General features: G+C 34.2%; 1 protein-coding gene across 2 annotated transcripts in view; it reads right to left on the reverse strand.

Moving 5' to 3' along the window:
• SFSWAP (splicing factor SWAP) overlaps positions 1–20,085 on the reverse strand; it is a 54,475-nt gene that overhangs the window by 31,212 nt on the left and 3,178 nt on the right. For both annotated transcript variants that reach the window (XM_067307274.1, XM_067307273.1), the window contains exons 3-11: positions 19,619–19,756; positions 16,078–16,163; positions 11,796–12,021; positions 11,216–11,331; positions 10,209–10,344; positions 5,632–5,869; positions 5,155–5,286; positions 4,671–4,764; positions 2,251–2,428 (exon numbers count right to left, since the gene is read on the reverse strand). In XM_067307274.1, the coding sequence (XP_067163375.1) occupies positions 2,251–2,428; positions 4,671–4,764; positions 5,155–5,286; positions 5,632–5,869; positions 10,209–10,344; positions 11,216–11,331; positions 11,796–12,021; positions 16,078–16,163; positions 19,619–19,756 (1,344 nt within the window). The remainder of the gene's footprint in view (positions 1–2,250; positions 2,429–4,670; positions 4,765–5,154; positions 5,287–5,631; positions 5,870–10,208; positions 10,345–11,215; positions 11,332–11,795; positions 12,022–16,077; positions 16,164–19,618; positions 19,757–20,085) is intronic.

The raw sequence follows: 20,085 nt of genomic DNA on the forward strand, positions 1-20,085 counted from the left end.
GAAAAGATTTCAGTATTTCCTCTCCACGTTTAATTCTTTCTTGTTGGAACTATTTTCCCAGTTTCTCCTCACTGAGCACTCCGTCAAGGCTGCTTTCTGAGACACTGTGTTGGATATGCTTGCCTACGTTTCCTTCACACTAAATGTGATGTTTTGCAAAATGATAGCATTTGTCAGGCTCACACAGCAGTACTTAAAGACTTATTTCCATCTATATGAAAATTAATTACTTTGGGGAGTTAACAGCATTTCATTATAGGAGAACTAAATGCAAAAGCTAAGCAGTTTTCCCCAAATACAAGTATTTCTTAGCCAGTCTTGCTGTGGCAAGATTGGTGGTCACCTATTCCTTTCAAGCAGCTGCTGTTCCCCCCCAAACAAAAAAGGCAACACAACGCACTCAGCCCAGCACATTCAAAGGAAGAAGAACATCTGCATATAGACAATAGAATGCTGCAGTAAAAAGGAAATTGTGGATCATTTCAAGCTAAGATTTACTCGTGGATTTTCCAAAAATAATAAGCAGAGCTAATACATTACTACATTTAATTCTGAACTAATCCTTTTCCCTCAAAGAAATTTCCTTGGAATAGTTTTGAAAAGCAGTTTCTGGAAAATATGGAATTAATCTGTTAACCGTTTATCCAAATGCAACTTTAAAGAACAAAGGACTGAACTTCTCACACATCTCAAGCAATAGCAATCTACTGCCATATGGTCTGCTGCAATATTTCTTCTCTCTCAAAATGCCTTTTGCATATATATCCTCTAAGCTTTCAGTTAGGAAAATTTAAATACAATAATTAATTTACACACCAAGGTTTATGAAAAATGAGCTTTGCAACTTGTAATTCTGGGGATAGAAAATAGGCTTAGAAATAAGGAAGAACCCAAGAATTACAAGATAACAAATAGCAACAGTGATTTTCCAGCTTTCTCATATGGCCAAACAAATCATAAGTGAGATTTTTAAGCCTTCAGAGGCAGAAGAAAAAAATCTGGTACAGATGTTATGTCTGTCTTATAGCCAGCTACTGTATTTTGGTTACAAGAAACTGGGATTTGTACTATATTAGAGAGAGGAAATGGGAATAAGTTTAGAGGAATAGGGCTGACATGAAACAACTCTTTGGTTACATTCCATAATCTATATGTGAGCTTAATTAAAAAAAAAAAAAAAAAAAAAAGCAGCACTCTGCATTGCCATTTATTAGTAACCTTAACAACAAAAAACATCATTGCATTTGCATTTTCTATTATACGTCACATTCTCTTAAAAGGGAATCTTTGAAGACAGGAGAGATTGCTCCTTCCCTGGGAAAGCTACTCAGCCTGCCCAGAGAAGAAACTGCAGCGGGAAACTGCAGGAAAGAGCTTGGAGCCTGCAGCCCACAGAGAGAAAGGAACTGCAGTGAGGAGCAGGGAAAAACAAAAAGAACTTCCCACAGATCACAGGGAGCAGGCAAACTTTTCAGCAATTAAGAAAGCCACCGAATTGGCTGGAAGGCAGTAACCACCCATGGGAATGCAGGGCAAGAGTTAGTTTTTTCCTGTTTTGTTTCTTTAATTGCTTTTAGTTCTACTTAAAAGATTTGTCTCTATTTTTTACTGAAAAAAGGAAAATTAATGATATATATTTCCTGACAGCCCAGGAAGTCAGCTCTGGGAAATATATAATATTTTCTCAAACTCAGGACAATATTAGTGTGTTATATGACTTGCTTGATTGGTTTCCAATGGATCCTCCCACTTGGTCCCTCTGCTGCTAAGACTGCAAGAGGAAAAATATTCTACTTAGAGAAGGACCTTTTTTCCAGCCTGACTAACTTCCAACATGGGAAGACGGAGAAACTAAGAGAAACTAAGGAATATGCCTAGCCTACTTCCTCCATAACGTACAGTTTCACTAAGACTACAGCTTCTATTCAGAAGAAATATCTCCTTTCTTGTAGGGAGCTTGTAATAGTCAAGTTTTAAATGGCTTAATGACAAAAATAAGATTCTATTAAGGCCAATGATGAAAGCCTTCAACTTTGTGCAAAACTGAAATAAAACAATTATTCTGTCAGACAGTTAACACCTGATATGATCTGATATAAAAAAATATGAAAGCAATCAAATTATTTCAGTCCTTTTTTGAAGCTTGTATTGAAAATATTTCTTCTACATGCTGCAATTCCTTTCCTTACTTTTTTTTTTTTTAAAGTATATTCCAACAAATATTTTAGCGTCCAAATCATGCCAACATACCTTTCACCAGTTTACCATCACTGACAGTTTTAGAAGGAGGAACATCCTTTTTAGTTCCTGGAACTCCCTTAGCACTTGGTTCAGATGCATCTTCAGGTGTATGTTCATCTGCAAATTGAGTCTCACTTGGTGTATCACAGGCAGTATCCGCTGGAACATCTTCAGATGAAGATACTCCCTTTTCAAACAGAAAAGGGCACGGTTACGAACTGGGTAATTCAGGACAGAATTGCTGCAGTATCTGTAGAGCTGCAATTCTTCCAGCCACTTCAAAAAAATCACATTATTAACAGCTAATTGTATATCAGTAATCTATTCTACGCAGTCACAAGTTAAAGTTTGCTTCTTTTAAGTACTGCACTGTTCCATATAAACCCAAAGGTTACACAGAGACCTGCAATAAGAATGTGTTGTGATTTTAAAGGAAAGAAAATGTTCTTCAGCTGGTTTGCTTTTGCCAACAACTGTTTTAAAAATAATATTTTTAAAATTAGGGCCAAAAAGTATATCTAAGGTCTACTCTTCTAGGTCTTGATCTTCAGGGTTCAGAGCAACATCCATTAAAGTTAATTCATAGTGGCAGAATGAAAGCTCATGACATTTTTGCTAATACACAATTGCATAATACTTTCTTTACAAACTCAAGTTATTACAGGGATGACCACAGGTTGAAGTGTTTGATTTGTTCCAATCTTCTGCTGGAGAAACAATGGGTCCACTGATGGCTTTTGTGGCACTAAATTGACAGAATACAGATGTTTGGGGATTTTCAAATAGGATACTGGAAGCATAAACTATTATTGGTTCTACTATTACATGACCATATCATTCTAGGTGAGCTCTAAACTTGTACTACAAAAATATTAAGACGTATATTGTAGAACATTAAAAATATTTAAAAGGTGAGTCAGGGTATCATATTAAATAATGTAACATTTAAATGAGCCTCTCAATAAGTTGTTTGGTTGCTTCCAACTGGCGGCTGTTAAGTATACTGAATGTTGGTATTGAAGAGATCCTTTCACTGCTCCCTGCAGCTGTGCCCTGACCAACAGCAGTAATTTCTGAAAACCTTCAGAGAGGAAAAACACAAAGGAATCTAGGGCTTCAGCCTAAATTTACTGAAGCCAAAAGTCCAATTTCCTACTAATTTTAATGGCCAAAGGGAGAGCAATCAATTGCAGTAGTTGCCTATACTTACATTATTAAAGTAAAAAAAAATAATATTGAAATCATTATTTAAAAAAAAAAGTATTATCTGCAAAAACCATGCAGTAGGAAAACATGCATTGCTACACAAGACCTCAAGGGACTTAAACCAGTTTCTGCTTGCTTCTTAGCTATATTCATTTGAACATGTAAAAGAAATCCTTTATTACTACATTTTGGTTTGTGTACATTTTTCCCCAGAAAATAAATGTTAACAAGTCCTTATTAATTATGTAACTACTATGAATTCAAGCCCATTGATTTGCAAATACAAAATTCTAGTATAACAGTCAGCATTGTGGTAAAGGACAATTTTGCATGTAACACAGCAACTGAATAATCTATCATATTTACCACAACTTGTCTTTAAAAGCAGTGTTTTCAAAACATTTTTCATTAAGGGAAGTGTCCCAAACACTAACTAGTAGTGAATTGCATCATTTTCCAGAAAGCTATTTTGAGGAGTTAAACCGAAAGAAGTCAGGTCTATTTGTAATTATTCTTGAGCCTCCAATCTAAGCCTTAAGATGACAAATGACCTAAGGCCTAAAAAGAAAACAGCTCTTCCCCATGAAAAGTTAAGATGATCTAGATGAAGTGTTTCTGATGCTATCTGTAATTTTCAGTAAGAGAAAAACCTACTCTAGTGCTATTAGCTAATGTGAGAATGGTTTAAAAACAAGGATGCAAAGTCTGGATATCATCTTCTAATAACCTGGACTAGAAGTAGTGAAGGAAGTAGGACACTGAAACGAGATTTTGAAGCTCCAATATTGCTTGTCAGCCATGCCAGGACTCCTCCATAACAAAACCTCCCTCAGAAGCAGCATGTCAGAAAAGTAGTTTAGCTACTATTTTATGAAGAACCATGAGGCATGCGAGAAGATGGGACTGTCAAAAAGCCAAACCTAGCCTTTCCAAGGACAAAACCCTAATCCTAGAAAGCTCTAGACCTCCTCAAGGCATATATTCCCTTGTGTAGAATGTCAGAAATTTCTCTGGTTGCCATTTCATATCGTAACCACGAGGTTACAATATCCCCCAAAAATGCAAAACAAAATTCAAAAACAACAAAAAAGCATTCAAGCCATGAACATCTTTATACAAAGAGTTCCATTTTTAAAAAGTCTCATGGTAACATGCCAGAAAAACAATTCCTTTTCCCATTTACGATACATTTTTAATATATCTATATACAAACATTTGTGTACCTGAGAGTTGTCATTGCTCTCTTTTTGAAGGAAGAACTGTTTTTTAAATTCATAATAAGCATTATATTGGTGCCACGGCTGCAGAAACTCAAACCTGTTAAGAGAAAACTGAATTTGTGAAAATGCACATGAACACAGTAAGAACAAACAATCATTTACCATCTAACCATCTCCTGCAGAGGAAATGCTATTTAATGTTTGGATGCAATACAACTTATGCCTAACATACATTCATAGCATGGTTTCTAGAGACATTTTTGTTTCATTGATTGTTCTGGGCAATAATGCTTTAACGTTACCTTTAGATAGGTCCCTGAATTTCACACACACACACACACACACACACACACACACACACACACACACGATAGTAAGCTAGTACACCCCTTTTTGAGATATGCGTGCCCTGCTAATATATTTAAAAATGAAACCCTTAACTATTACCAACTATTAAAACAAAAGTTAAAATAATGCCTTCTCTTACCTAAGATCATTCTTGGCACGAACACTAGTTTCAAATTTTATTCCATTCCTAGCAACATACTCGGCGAGCTTGTCAATAACAGGCTGGATATCTGGGGGTGGAGGTATAATGGCAACCACTGGAGCAATTGTGCTGAAAACATCAGAAGTACATCATTTTTACAAAGAGAATATAAATAGCTTTCAGACTCTCATTTTAACAAGTAAACATTAAATAGAGGTTTGCTCTCTGGGTTCATTACGCAGTTAAAGCAGCTACTAATTTTCCATCAAGCAAAACGTTCATAGTAGCTGAGTAACAATAACCACGCATAATATCAAAAACCAAAGTGGAACCAGGTGATCGAAACAGTATAAACACTGAAGAACACTACTAAGGAACCAGGAGTAATAAGATTGTTACTGAGCATTTCATATCGCAGTGCAGGAAAGAGTCCCCTTCACTGAAGCAGCATATCTACACAATTACACGCGGTACCTTGTAGAAGTTGTGGTAGAAGTCAACCCACTGCTGCTATCAGTTGTGTCTGGGGGAGGCGGAGGTGTCGTTCCAGGGGGTGGAGGCACTGTTGCTACCCCTGTGGTGCTTGACACAGTCACCCCCGCAGGCAATGCATTGTAGTAGGTGGCAACGTCTATTCCTGGAGGCGGAGGCGCAAGGCAATAGGTTCCGTCAGGTAGCATGTAGTAACTATAATACATGGCTGCCACGGTTGCTATGAAAAACAACAAAAAAACAACAAAAAAAAAAATCCAAAACATATTTAATATCAAAATTTTAATTAGAAGAAAAAAACCCAATTAGAAAAAAACCCCAAACATTATTGCATCAGTACAAAAACATCTAGATTCTATATTCACACATCACATTTTAACACAAGAATATATAAATAATATTTTTCAAAGAAAAACGTTCATATTAATGCACTTAGAATGAGTAAGAAATACATACATCAAAGGACATAATCAGTACTTACTGAGGATCAGATGAAAACCAGATAGGTATGAATAAAGAAGTGAACCAGAGAAGGCCTACAAAAACCAATCATTTCATATGAAATCATTCTTCCTAAACTAATTCACCTCAGGCATTTTAGTTCAATTAAAATCGTGTATGCACTAAGAAGGAAACGCACACAGATTCAAAACTAACTTTGAGAAATTAAACCAGTAGATACTAGTATCACTAGTGGTTTAATTAAAGCAATAGTATCACTATTGGAACAAAATTGTTTTTCAAAACAGAAAATTAGAATAAATATATACTTAGTTCTACGTTCTGGTTTATTAATAGTCTTTGCTACTACCACTGATGAAAATAGAAGTAACAGCTTTAGATAAAGCTAATAAAAATTTGCTTTGAGCATTCAAGTAATTCTTGTCTTAACTGGTAAACACATTTGCATTACAAGCTTTGGGATCAGAGTTGTGTTGATTGTATATCCAGTTACATAAACAGTATATCCAGTTAAATAGAAATTAAACGATGTAGCCTATTAACTCTGAAGCTACGTAGTCATTCACATTCACAAAACGTAGAAACTTAAAGCTTAGAGGTGATTTTCTTTCGGTATAACAGAAAACATTAAATTATACTACCTCTGTAGGAGTTACAACTGTAGTTTGGCTGACCTGAGTTGGAAAACGGGTAATTTACATATGCTACAGTCATAACAAAATTATGGATATTTCACACCCACACACCAAAAAACCCCACACAAATTCACAGTGGCCAATATTTTATTCCATTCATGATCTAAGTACAAACTCTTCACTGAAGAAATAGCTGCATACGTCACTGGTATTCATTATGAGCAGAACAGAATTTACTTTTAAGAATAACCTTATTAGGTAACCTTAATCTATTTTATTGGCAGTGAATTTTTCCTCTACATTTGATGGGTCAAACGTCAAGTTTCAGATTTGGGGTCACTTAAGTTCATCTTAAATTTCTGTCCAAGCAGATGTCAGAAGGCACATATTTCACGTTGCCCTTTTTTTTTTTTTTTAAATAAACTTGCTTTAAGACTACAGCTGCTTACTTCAGTAATGTGCCATTGCAGTTAGTACCATAATTTTGTATTTCAAAGTACTATATTTAACTTTGATGCTTTTTAATTTTATCTGGTGCCCCTTTTAGCCTTCCATTAGGGACATACACAAGCCAGGCACTGAAGCGCTTCATGATTAGCCATTCATTTTATTCTCTCCAATGCGGCTCCTTACTTTAACCACATCTCCCCCTACCAAGGCTTTCTAGCAGAGACAACCTAATCGCTTCCTGGTCCTGTGATGGCTAATCTATTTTGTAGTAACAGAAAAACAGCTATTTCAAAAGAAAAGGTTAATAAAACACACTGCTAGTGAAAATTGCCACTAAAACCTGCTAATTTTGTGTGCTTCTTAAAAATGGAGAGAAAAAGCTTCTATTTAAACTGCATTAGTTTAGATGAATTATCAGGAGTTACAAAAGACACGTGCAAGTGCAAGTTGTATTTAACCATATTAGCTTTACCACCTTACATTACATCACAGAAACACTACAAGAAATTTTTCTTTTTAAACATGGGTAAGAGTTTTACTCTTTCCATAAAAGCTTGAAGCTGAACATTAACTTTCTTTGCATACATTTATAAGCAGCATTTTTCATGCAAATATATTAAAATAGTTTAAAATGGAAGGGAATTACTAATTATTTCCAAGATAATTTTAGGACAGAGAAATAATAGTAGTTTGCATGTCTCAAATTGGATCCTTTTCACAAAATCAACACTGATCTCATTAACTTAGCACAAAAGTTGCACAGTATCAAAAAATACATGTAATTTATATATACTAGATAATATACATCTACTTACTGAAACCACAAAAACCAGACACGTTTTGCAATTTAACACCAAGACAAAGAACAATTGAATTGATTAAGTTTTCCACACTGGAGGTTTGTCAGATTCTAAATGCGCATTTGTAGAGAGTGCAAAGGCTTTTTTTTTTTTTTAATTAAAACATAGTATTTAATAAGGGTCTAGTTAGCCTAGCACTTTTGCATAGCAGTTACGTCTTGTAATACTAAAGATTTTCCACATAAGGGTGTATAAACAAAAAGTATTTAGGTAAAAATATCACAAGGTATTTAGAGGAACAGTTTATGTCCCTGGAGGCAAAGCTTAACCAATGCTTCAAATTATAAAGAATTATCCTCTTAAAGTGAGTTTCATAAGCAATCCTGTATGGCAGTATTGACTTTATTCAAAGAATAAGTTGTCTGTAAGGACAGTAGAATAAAGATCTGTTGAGTTATAAAGGCAAGAAGAGGAGCTGCAAACTTTACTATTAAATGATAAACTTCTACTTTGAAGTTATGCATCATATTCATTCAGATCCAAGGCTGACATGAAAGTAATGCGCCTCAGTTTTCTGATTACTCTAGAGACATACTAATTCTACTTTTAGTCTTTCTTGAAATATCTAGCAATTTTATTAAACAAAGAATAGCCTCTGTGGCTACGGAACTTAAGAGGTAGCCCTCCAGCTCAGGCATTGTAATGAGAAATACATTTTAAAGTTCAATTTTTAAAATTTGAATCTTGTGTTTTCCTGAATTTTATTTTCCATGAGTAACATTGTACCAGTGCACAGAATAAAAGAAAGGTGAAATGATGAAAAATTATATGAATTGACCATATAATAAAAGATTTAAATATTTTTTCACTTTAAAACTACTGCCAACGTTAGAGCAGAATATCATACTAAAACCTGGATTTACCACCTAATCGAGATCTTTCAATATATATAATTGTATCTTTGCAGCGTTTTTGTAGTGTCAGACAGTCCACCAAAATTGTTCAAAGCAGATTTACTATATGCTTTTTTGCTTAATACAGCAAGCTTTTTTTGATGGAACTCTTGTGAATTACCTTATAGAACAGTTTTATATTCAACACTGAAGATATTTTATAATCTCAGTGCACTGCTTCAGAAGGTATGACTGAATTAGTTTATCCGACTTGTTTATTACTACTTGCAAAAAAACAGCACTAATGAGACCTCACTAAAACAACTATTTTACTATTATGAAAAAAATGGCTCGCTTAAACAGGTACGCCTGTACTTACAGCTTGACATGAAAAGGATTATAGTTCATATTAGGTGCATTCCAAATCATTCAACATTTAAGTTTTTAAACATTACGTTTTACTAAAGAAATGAAAGATCTAAAATCCGATCTTTAAGTATGAATCACAGATGATAGTATTAGATAATGTAATCACATGATTATCAGTTAACATAAAATATTTTTTTGAGTTATACCAAAAGATGTGCTTTTGAACTCAGATTTTGCTCTGCACTTTTTTCCCCTTAAAAGATTTTACAAAGGTAATGACCTGAACACTAAGCTACTCATAACAAATCAGTTACAAGACATAAATGCACAGGGAAACATTTTCAAAGTAAACAGTACTCTTTAATCTTTCATCATCATCTTACTAACGGAGAAAAAGAATGAAAATTATTATTTAGTATTTAGTTTAATGTAAAGTTCTAAAATGCCATTTGATTTAATAGCTACTAGCACCAGATACAAAATGTCACAACTACAGAAAAAGATTATGAAAAGAGCAAGAAACTTCCAAAAAATTATTATTACAGACTATTGCATCTGGGCTCCTGGCTTCTTAGGAAAAAAAGCTGTAAATTTGTGTTGGGGGATTGGAATAGACTCTTGTTTTGGAAGGATTATCACCTTTCTTACACAATTCTGCTGCATTAGGCTTCATTAACAGCAACTGATTGATCAAAAACATTAAGGGTCCTGTGCTAATCATACTTGCATACTGAAGAGTTGGCTGCCACCCCCAGTTTTTTTTGCTAAGCAACTAACAATGTGACAGATACTCTGTGGATAAAAACACCTTCAAACATTCAGGAAGTTGAAATAGAATAAATATTAGCTATGAATGAACAAATATGAAGCTAATACATTTTTCTCCCCATCAGCATTCACATACAATTTAACGTGATAAACTATCAGCTGCCTAATCACAATGCACTTACAATCAGAAGAATATTCTACTTGTGATGTCTGTACAGCTGCCCCATCTGTTGACTGTGGTGTAGATGAGTTATTATCTGATTGTGCTTTGCGGACCAGTGCTGCAAGTGGATGATCAGGGTCCACTACCTTCAAAGGCTGCAAGAATCATGAAAACAGAGAAGAGATTAAAATTTGAAGTGTATACTTGAAACATAGTATCATAAATCTAATTTTGGAAGGCAAATCTATCTAAATTAATAGACATCAATAATACCATCCACGCACCAAAATTCTTGTTTCTGTAGCTCTCTATCTCACATCAGTATCAACTTGATTCTTTCTTGTATATTTGTCCAAAAAACCCTCATTTAATGTGAACGTAAATCCATGACATGAAAAAAGTGTATATTCTCCTTAGTTTACCAAAGTTGTGATCAAATACAGAACTTGATTTGTCTAAATATTCAACAATGTCCCTGCCATTCCTCTGAAAGCCTCAGATGTGTACAACCATCTGTCATTCTCATTATTCCACTATCGAGCAAGCTCAGAAAACAAACATCTTTAATGCATCCAGTAAAACTTAGACTTAATGAGCGTTACTAATTCTGCTGAAATATTAGTCACTGAAACTATTATTTGATGTCAAGATTCTATCTACTAAAATCTAAAAAGAAAACATTCTATCTCGTTTAATATATGAAAAGCATTAAATATCTTAAAATCTTTAGCTTCAGAACAGTTTGTGGGATAAGTTCTTGACTGATATGCTGCCCTTGATACCAGAGCACATCAAAAACAGGAACATTATGGCTTAAGAATGGAAAAATAACAATTTATGTACTGGGAAAAAAGTAACTTGGAAGTTTACTAAAATATATTTACATTTCCAAGTAACTCTGAAAAAAACAAACAAACAAACAAAAACTTTGCTAACAAAACATCTTAACTCCTGCATATTAGAATTTGTGTGTCCTGTAATGAGACATTTTACAAGGTAGAAAGTCATTTTAATAGGGTTGAGTACCTTCATGAGCTCTTCAAGTCTACTACATTTTTTAGATGCAAAGAGACTTGGATGCAGATAGTTTCCATCATCATCATCGTCATCATCATCTTCTTCCTCAGATTTGACTTTTGAATCTAAATAAAAGCAGTGTCTGAATTTTATCTGAGTTTTATATGGATTTGCATAGGGGTAGGAAGACATGCACAGGTGATGCATATGTTCTTCCTTTAAGAAAACATGATTTTCATAAATTTGCTTATTCACAAAAAGTGACAGATACAAGAAAACATTGCTAGCCATCAATAAAACTAAAACTTAAGTACACAGACCAACTTTCTTAGGGTGTTTCTAAAAGCTCCAAGATCATAGCAGCTTTTGTATCTGAAAGTCTCACCAAAAGATCTTTTTATAATACAAATCTTTTTCTGTTTAAGCAAAATTTCCTCTTATTTTGAATCACCATATCAATCTCAGTTGCAGGATGACGGTATTGCCATTCCAATATGTCAAAAAGATGTGTCTTTTCTACCAAATAACATCAGTGGACATTTCAATGACTCACATCCTAGAGTCAGCCATTTGACAAGCAATCACTTACGTTTTTTCTCTTCTGTTTTATTTTCAGAAGGAGCAGCATATCGTCCCTCTTTCATAGCTTTCTGAATGAATTTGTAGTAGGGATTGAGGTAGTGATCAAATCGCAGGAAGTCAAACTGGGAGTTGCGTGCTTGCTTGGCTTTTAGCATAATCTCGAACTGTGCTCCCTGCTTACAAACAAAGTTTGCAGTTCGTTCTATAATTGCATGCATTTTTGCTGTTGGTGGCTGTGGGAGAAAAATAACATATATTTTCATAAGCAGCCTGTAAAGTTTGCCAGAACTCCAGAGAGAATTAGAATCAGCATCAGTTCCCTGCCCCACTTCTAGCTTTCTTTAGCATCATAGTTTCATAATCACTTTCAGCTGGTGGAAGCCAATCATTACTGAAAAAAGCAGTTCATCCTTCCCCAGCTGGTCATACATCTCCTCTTTGCAACATCCTCTCCTTGTACCAGCGCAAGTATTTTTGCCATTGCACACCAAACTCAACTGACAAACAAATCCAGGTTTGAGATCAGGGCAACAAAGAAATTCTTTTAAGCCAAGTATATTCCATAGCAATAAAACACACTTCTGCCGCCACCAGACAGGAGACAGATGTGTTTCTTCACGCAGCAGTGCCAATTTCAAGTGGCTCTATTTTAAAATAACTCAAGGTGCTCTGAAGACTCACCATGCAATTTTTTCTTCCCAGCAGCTGTTCTCTATACTGTTATCACTAAACATCCGAATATTGTTCCCTAATTAAAAAAGCTTGTTACTATGCATTTTCTTGAAGGGGACATGTTGCTTCTCAAGACCAACATAAGAACTGCAATTCCTATGTGCTGTCACATTCTCACAAAGAGTCAATGACAACACTGAATACTTCATTAATAAAATAAAAAAGAATTTGAATAAAGGTAAACAGCATCAATGCATTTCCATTTCTGAAATTTCATGTAAGGAGCATTGCAACCTCAAAACCAAAAAGTGAAAAGAGGAAGAATGGATGAACTTCACCATTCCTTGTCTTTAATTTCATACTCAGATAGGTCTGTTTTGTCCTGTGCTCAATAACCTGTAGAAATGCATAGTGTATACCTATGAAGAATGAAGTGTCACATTAATGATTCATTTTAGCTTTCACTTTTTTTTTTTACTCTAGAATCAGAAGTACATTGCAGAGCTCAGAAAATCTTTTTTTAAGAGATCAGAAGCACACCAGACATTGATGCTCTATTTAAGAAAAAAAAAGTCTGAATGTGACCAAAGAACACATTTTTTAGAAATTATTTCAGCTGATTAGATTCTTTATTAGAACAACATATTCAATCTGGAAAATAATTAGCTGTTTCAAATTTTATTTGTCCCTCTAGAACACTATCAAAGATTCTTTTAATTAGAGGCAATGTAGTTCTCAACAATCTGACAGCACTTTCTGCATAGTCGGTTTCACAATTTAATCCTATGTTGAGTTTTCCTATTCCTGCGCTTCTTATGCAGAAATACAAAAAACACTTTAAGGCCTAGAGATTCATGAACGAAGCTAAAAAAAGAAACAAACCCTTGAGCAAAGAAGATCAAAAATGACTGTATCTGAAATTACTGTCTGGTGTTGAATTTGCAACTGGTGCTACTTCATAAGCCTGGGAAACAAACACTATGAGTATTAATATGCTTCCAAGATCAGTAGCAACACCACTGATCCACAAAACTTTCCAAAGTTCATGAAGTGAGAAAAATTAAACGGCCATCAAATAGAGAGGCAGCTGTAACAGACCTAATCCAGTTGCTATTAAATTTAATAAAAAGATGAAACATTTTAACTGATAAGATCTATTTGTTAAAATTTCCGCACATAGGAGTAGCTGTCAGAATAGGGAAGAAACTGTTCTGAAAAGTACTCCAGTTACATTAATGCTATAACTTGGTCAGGCATTCCGATCTTTAATTATTTTTGTAGTTAAAAGTTTTTCCTAGGTGAGTTTCCCTTACTGCAAATTAAGCAACTATCCTCCATCCTTCATCAAGTCCAGAAAATAATTTAAGTCTCATTTTGCCTCTCAGAATTCTCACCTAGAGAAAACAAAGCAGTTTTCAATCTTTCCTCATAATTTTAAAAGATAATATGCCCTTATTGCACACTTCCCTGGCATTCCAGGCTACTCAGTTTATCCACAACCTTCTTAAAATGCAAAAAAATGCAAAAAATTAAAGTTTTAAGTTGTAGAAGACTTTCTGTATCTTATATACAACTCCTGTGTTATAAACTCCAGAACGACATTACTGTTGCAATGGGTGTTACCATACTCTTGACATTCAACAGTTCACTACAGCCTCTAGATCTTTTTTGCAGTAGTGCTGCTTAGCTACTTAATCTTCATTTAACATTTACACTTTGGACTGTTCTTTACTACAGGAACTATTTTATACCTGTCTTTATTGAACTGTAGCTTACAGATTTTGAATGAAGTCTCCAAGTTACCAAGTCGATTCTCAAATTTTATCCTGCTTACAAGCACTTTACAGTTTCCCCCGCAAAATGATTAACAACATTTACAAGTGTCCTTTCCCACCACTATGAACACCATCAGCAAACTGTCATAACTATACCTCACAAGTCTTTAATTTAAATGTTTATTTGCAATAGACTCGGGAGAGACCTAGGACATCATTTTGTCATGTTCACAAAGTAACAATGTATCGCTATGCTTTTTCCAATCACCTGTGAACCAACATCACGGCAATCTAATTTATGAGGTGTTTCTCTGCGCTATGGGAAGAGGGTACAGTAACAAGTACTTTTTAAAATGTCTGTGAAACCCCACCAATGATTTTTATTTATACACATACATTTATTTATACACACACACACACACACACTCCCCCTCCCCAGCATTTGCTCTCTGTTCATTTGAATATACTGGAATTCAGTAGCTGACTTACTGAAGTAATTTTGCATTTAGATCCCATATTGTATTTTGCAACTACATGTAAGAATATATCTTAAGCTTTAGAAGAAAACAAAGCAAAGCAGCTTTGTAGAACGGCAAAGTATCTTTCACTACAGTTAATTCTTGAAAGCAACATCCAAAAGCTAGAAAAACAGTGTCTGACTGAAAACTCAACATTCTTATTCTAAGACTAAAGTATAACTCATAATACAAAGGCAATAATGTATAAAAATCTTCACTGAACTCAGATGTAGGTTTTTAAGCACTTCACTATTGAAACGTTGTAAGATTTAATAGAAAATAGAGAAAATAAAACTAGAAGAAGTAAATAGATTTGTTAAATGTCTCTTATTTCATAGACATACAAAACAAGATGGATGATTTTCAATTAGTATCTAATTAAGTAGAAAACATCTTACAGAAATACCCTATGTTCAAGACTAATTATTCTAACAAATTGACTTGAATCTTTACTGGCAAAGGTTATCAAACTGAGAAGGCAGCCCCAAAGTAAATTAACACTTTCACAACAACACTGTACAAGACAGAATATTATTTGACTTTTCAGTATCTCTTATAAAACTTGAAGCATATTGAAATTCCTCATGTTTACAACTGTACTCAGATACCAATATTACCTCATTTCACTGAAATACCGTGAAAGGAGAAGACTGTTCAGGCCCCTTCAGGGAAAATATGCAAGCTGCCATCAAGTTTACAGCTTACAGTGTAGCAAATTCTGGTAACATCACATGAAGGAAAGAACTTCTGTAATGCTATTTGTAATTTTCTAGAAATAAACTATTACTTTTCTCCTTGAATAGGCTAGTCTTAAACACAGCTTTAAATACAATCACTTCCTCCCCCCTTCAGATCAAGACTGAAGTAAAAAACACAGAAAGAACCTCTAAAAAAAGCAATCTTTTGGTTTAACTGCCCTTTACATTTGGAATGCCAACCCCGGAGTTTCTTTAGGATTTTCTTAAAAAGAAATCTGCCATTTCATACACACTTCAACTTGTGTGCTGACTGATGCAGAGTGGTTACCTTAATAATGCGCAAGAAAAACAATTGCATTTTTCCAGATTATCTAGAAATAATACCACAAGTGATGCTAAAAGCACTTAGCACAAACATTTTAATATTTTCTATGCAAGTTTTCTATGTGAGAAAGAAGATTTAACATAGCTGTCTAAATTGGAACAAGCTACTATACTAGCTAAGCTACTGTTCTAGAATGGTTTAAAAATCTACCAAGCTAAAGCTAATGGAAAAATGCAAGTAAGGCACCATAAATTCATTGAAAGTGTCAGAAAAATAGGCTGTTTTGAATACACACACTTACCAATTCCACATCAGAAGGTACATTCAGTCCTGAAGGTGCAACAAAAGGTTCCTCATTTTCTTCTACATTTTCTGTCTGAACTGTTTCTACAAGAAATGACAGAGTAAAATACTGTATGATGAAACACAGTAAAGTACACAAATATTCACAAAAAATTATTGAAACAAAGTGCATCTAAAAAGATGTGCAATCCAGGAATATCTCAAATGAAATTATAACCAGCATTAGCACTAAACATATATTTAAATGTCTCCTCTCCCCTATATTACATGCAGTCTTGTTTACACTAAATATGAGTAAGATTGTGTAAATCATGTCTTAATGGAGATATTAAGAAGTCTAAAACCCTATAATCCATAACCCTGAATACAGTACTGAAGCTAAACAGGTGTCAAATCAAAATGCAAATATCCTTTCTCACATGACTACTACAACTTTTTTTTTTTTTAATTAAATAAAGGAAACCTACCCAAAATTAAGGGGATTAAAAGACAATGATTAAAGTCTTGTAGATACCAAGTTTCTCTAAAGCTATTAAGACCCAGGTAGGTGGTAGCTGAATCTAGCTGTCTGTTAATCTACCATTTCATCCTACGCAAACAAGACAAGCACTTCCATCATCTTCCTAACCCTAATGAAAGTTGTAGAGTAATGCAATAGGGAGGCTAAAATCTATCTCCCACAGAGACAAACCAGTAGCTGACTTAATAACTGATTAAAATAAATGTTGCTAGTCACCTGCAAGGTCAGTCTTAAATTTGTTTGATTATTCTTATACCAAGTTTAACATACCCAAATACTTAAACAGATTCATCATGTGAACTGCTTATCTAAAAATAGCTATTCTTTTATAAAGGTCAATTTGTATTACATTCTATTATGTGGCACACCAGAAACATTCCTCCAAAAATATTTTGTTTTAAAAATTCCTACACTTATTTATGTGGAAAGTTTACATTTTTAAAACTTTGAGTATGATCTATTCTACTAGCTTTGTTTTAAATATCTTCAGAGAAACCAAACTCCAATCTCACCCTAACAAGTCAGGGAACACAAACACTAGTAAAACCCAAAGGATGAAAATGTAACTTATACAATAAAGTTTATGTCTGTATTTTAAAGTAATTCATCATCATCCTGACATTACATTTTTATTAGCGCTCAGCTTCAAGAACTTATGAAAAGTTACAGGCAAACTTGAAGGACAGGGTTGAAGAGAGCAAATAAAGCAATGAAATTTCCGTAATAATACATATATTAAAATCCAAGACAATGTGTGTTTTCTATTCTTTATGAATTTAAAAATCAATGGGTAGACGATGTATTTACAAAGGATAAACTATTAGTTACCTCATATGTTAAATGGCATCTATGGATACAGACAGCAGAACAACAGCTTATCATGTGTCGGTGTCATAGCAAGTATTTGCACAGAAGCTCCTACCCATGCAAGAAAGTTAAGTCTTTGTTCCTTAACCTTTTTTTTTTTTAATGGACTTAAACAGATTAGCTCCAAAAAGCACAGAGAAATTTTGGCATCAAGGAAAGGAGAAAGAATAAGCAGCCAAGAAAGAACAGGACTGTTTCTTTTGGCAGGAATTCCAGCTAACACTTAGAGAGTTCACAAAACTACAGTCTGGAATTCACATTACTGTTACCTGCATCTTCCAATACTGAATTTTGTTATACTAAGATTTACCAAAAAAAAAAAAAAAAAAAAGAAAAAAAAGAAAAAAAAAGAAAAGAATTTACAGGCCTGTGTTATTGGAAATTCTGGTCATACAGCATTCAGTTGAAAGACTGTATAGTTAAAGTACAGCAAAACATAATATAGATGTTGCTATCTCACTCCCCCCCCCAAGTACTTTTCCTCCCAACTTCCTAGAAAATCCTCTTTTGTTATCCATCATTACTAAATATATTCTATAAGACACAGTTCAACAAGAAAGTTCACAACTAAGACAATGTTCTAATGATCTGCTACGAAGGCCTCTGCTTCCCATGAGCAGCACCGAAAATTCTCAGATTGCACTGCAAAATTTTGTAATAGTTTAGCACAACACTTCCTTGCTGCATCAAATATTAAACACAATTTAACTTGTAAGGAAAAACAGGTAGTTATATCTCTTTGCCAATGATTAACTTGTCATATTTTAACATCCATAAGGAACCACACTCCTAAAAATATGACTTAAGACTGGAATTATTCTAGATACCTCATCAGTTTAGCAAAGAAAAATAACGTGGAGCAATCCAGACCAACAATTTGGACCCATGACAGCACTCTTACCAACTGGAATTTCTGCTTGTTCCCCACAGAAATGATCAGAGGTAGATTCCCTAACATTATGGCATGTTTTCATACAAAGTTTTGCAAACAACTCCTACCATATAGGCATGCTATAAGGTTCAATAGATTCTTGTTTAGGGACCAAAAAGAAGGGGACATTCACTTTTTTAATCTCTACGCAGGAGAGAGAGATGTGGGAGCTGAACAACAAACATGCTCTCTGTTATCCCCAATTTTCCAGTAGGCTTATCCCTAGCTATTTACTGGTCTACATAACATGCAAAACATCCATTTGACAAGCAATATTCAAAAACTGCAGGCAAAGAGAACTTTGAAACTGGTTGGTTATGCAATTTACCAAACAAATGGGAATAAAACAAATCAAAGATAACCCAGAAAAGACTGTGCAATTCAGTATGAGTAGTGACGAGTACAGGGGAAACTTTTGGCAGAATGCAAGTGGTAGTGACAGTGCCCTGACGTAACCTCCCATACCAAACTGCAAAAACAATCGAACAATCTTTAAAATCTAAAAAGATCCTGCATTTTCTTTTTATATCACACAACTTGGTAAAATAAATACATCTCATACCATTGTAATCCACCAATATGTAGTTAGACAACCTAATTGTTTATTAAACGATCCTAAGTTTACTAAGACATAGTTCAATAACACTGTGAAAGCTTCCTTAAGACTTCATGTTAAAAATACAAAGTTATTGTAATTAAAGATGGGAAACTGAGAACTGGAACTCTGCATTTTATAAGATCCTGGAGAGGGACACACTATGTTAAAGAGAGATTAGTTTTAAAAATTAAGGTGACAAAATCTAAGCTTTTAACAACAACAACAAAAAAAAACCCAGAAAACATTGTATTCTGGTTAATTATTGTTCTGTTGTTCTATGTTTGTAGTCACATTTTCCTTCTTGACCAAGAAATATAGTGGTAATAGAAAGCCATGTGAGGAATTACTATTTATGAATAGGAATCTGCAAGACAGCAGAACTAAATTTTCTGACCACTGTAGTATTGACTATGAGGTACCAGGAAAACATTTGAACACATCAAGAATAAAGTTTGTAAGAATTCAGTAAAACACTTCCTGAAAGATTTTGCTGAAATGCTTTGAGATTTTTAATGCGCATTTTAATGAAACACAGATTTTTAACCTTCAACTACAAGTTAACATGGGAGACAAAGGTGCATGTTCTTCATCTAAATTAACCCCTGGCTATGTTTACCTCTTACCTCTCTGTTTTGCAGGCTGATGCTCCTCCTCCTCAGTGGGTTCTGAAGGGTCATAATAATCACTGCCATAACGGAATCCCACTGCATTATATGTACCATCCTCTGCCAAAGCTTCACTCAGTCTCTTATATTCCTCCTCTTGAACAAAAATGCAATTACCAATTAACACAACATAATAAAAAGCTAATTTCTCAAAAAAAAAAAAAAAAAGCAATGCTTCTCACTTAAGTTTTTAAAAATTAAGAAATTTTCACCTGTTCATTTTAACTTTAATTAAAAATCAAACAGAAAGAGGCAGCATTTATATTTGCTGACTATTTCTTCCTGAAGAAATAAAGGCTGGGGGTTAAAACATTCTAGTGAAATTATGGACACAAGAATACTGACTTTCAGTTAAAAAAAACAAAACAAACAAACAGACAAAAAAAACACACTGAAAAAGAAGAAGAATGTGTTTATTTGGGGTG

Source organism: Apteryx mantelli, chromosome 17 (genome assembly GCF_036417845.1).
Source record: "Apteryx mantelli isolate bAptMan1 chromosome 17, bAptMan1.hap1, whole genome shotgun sequence".
Taxonomy (NCBI): domain Eukaryota; kingdom Metazoa; phylum Chordata; class Aves; order Apterygiformes; family Apterygidae; genus Apteryx; species Apteryx mantelli.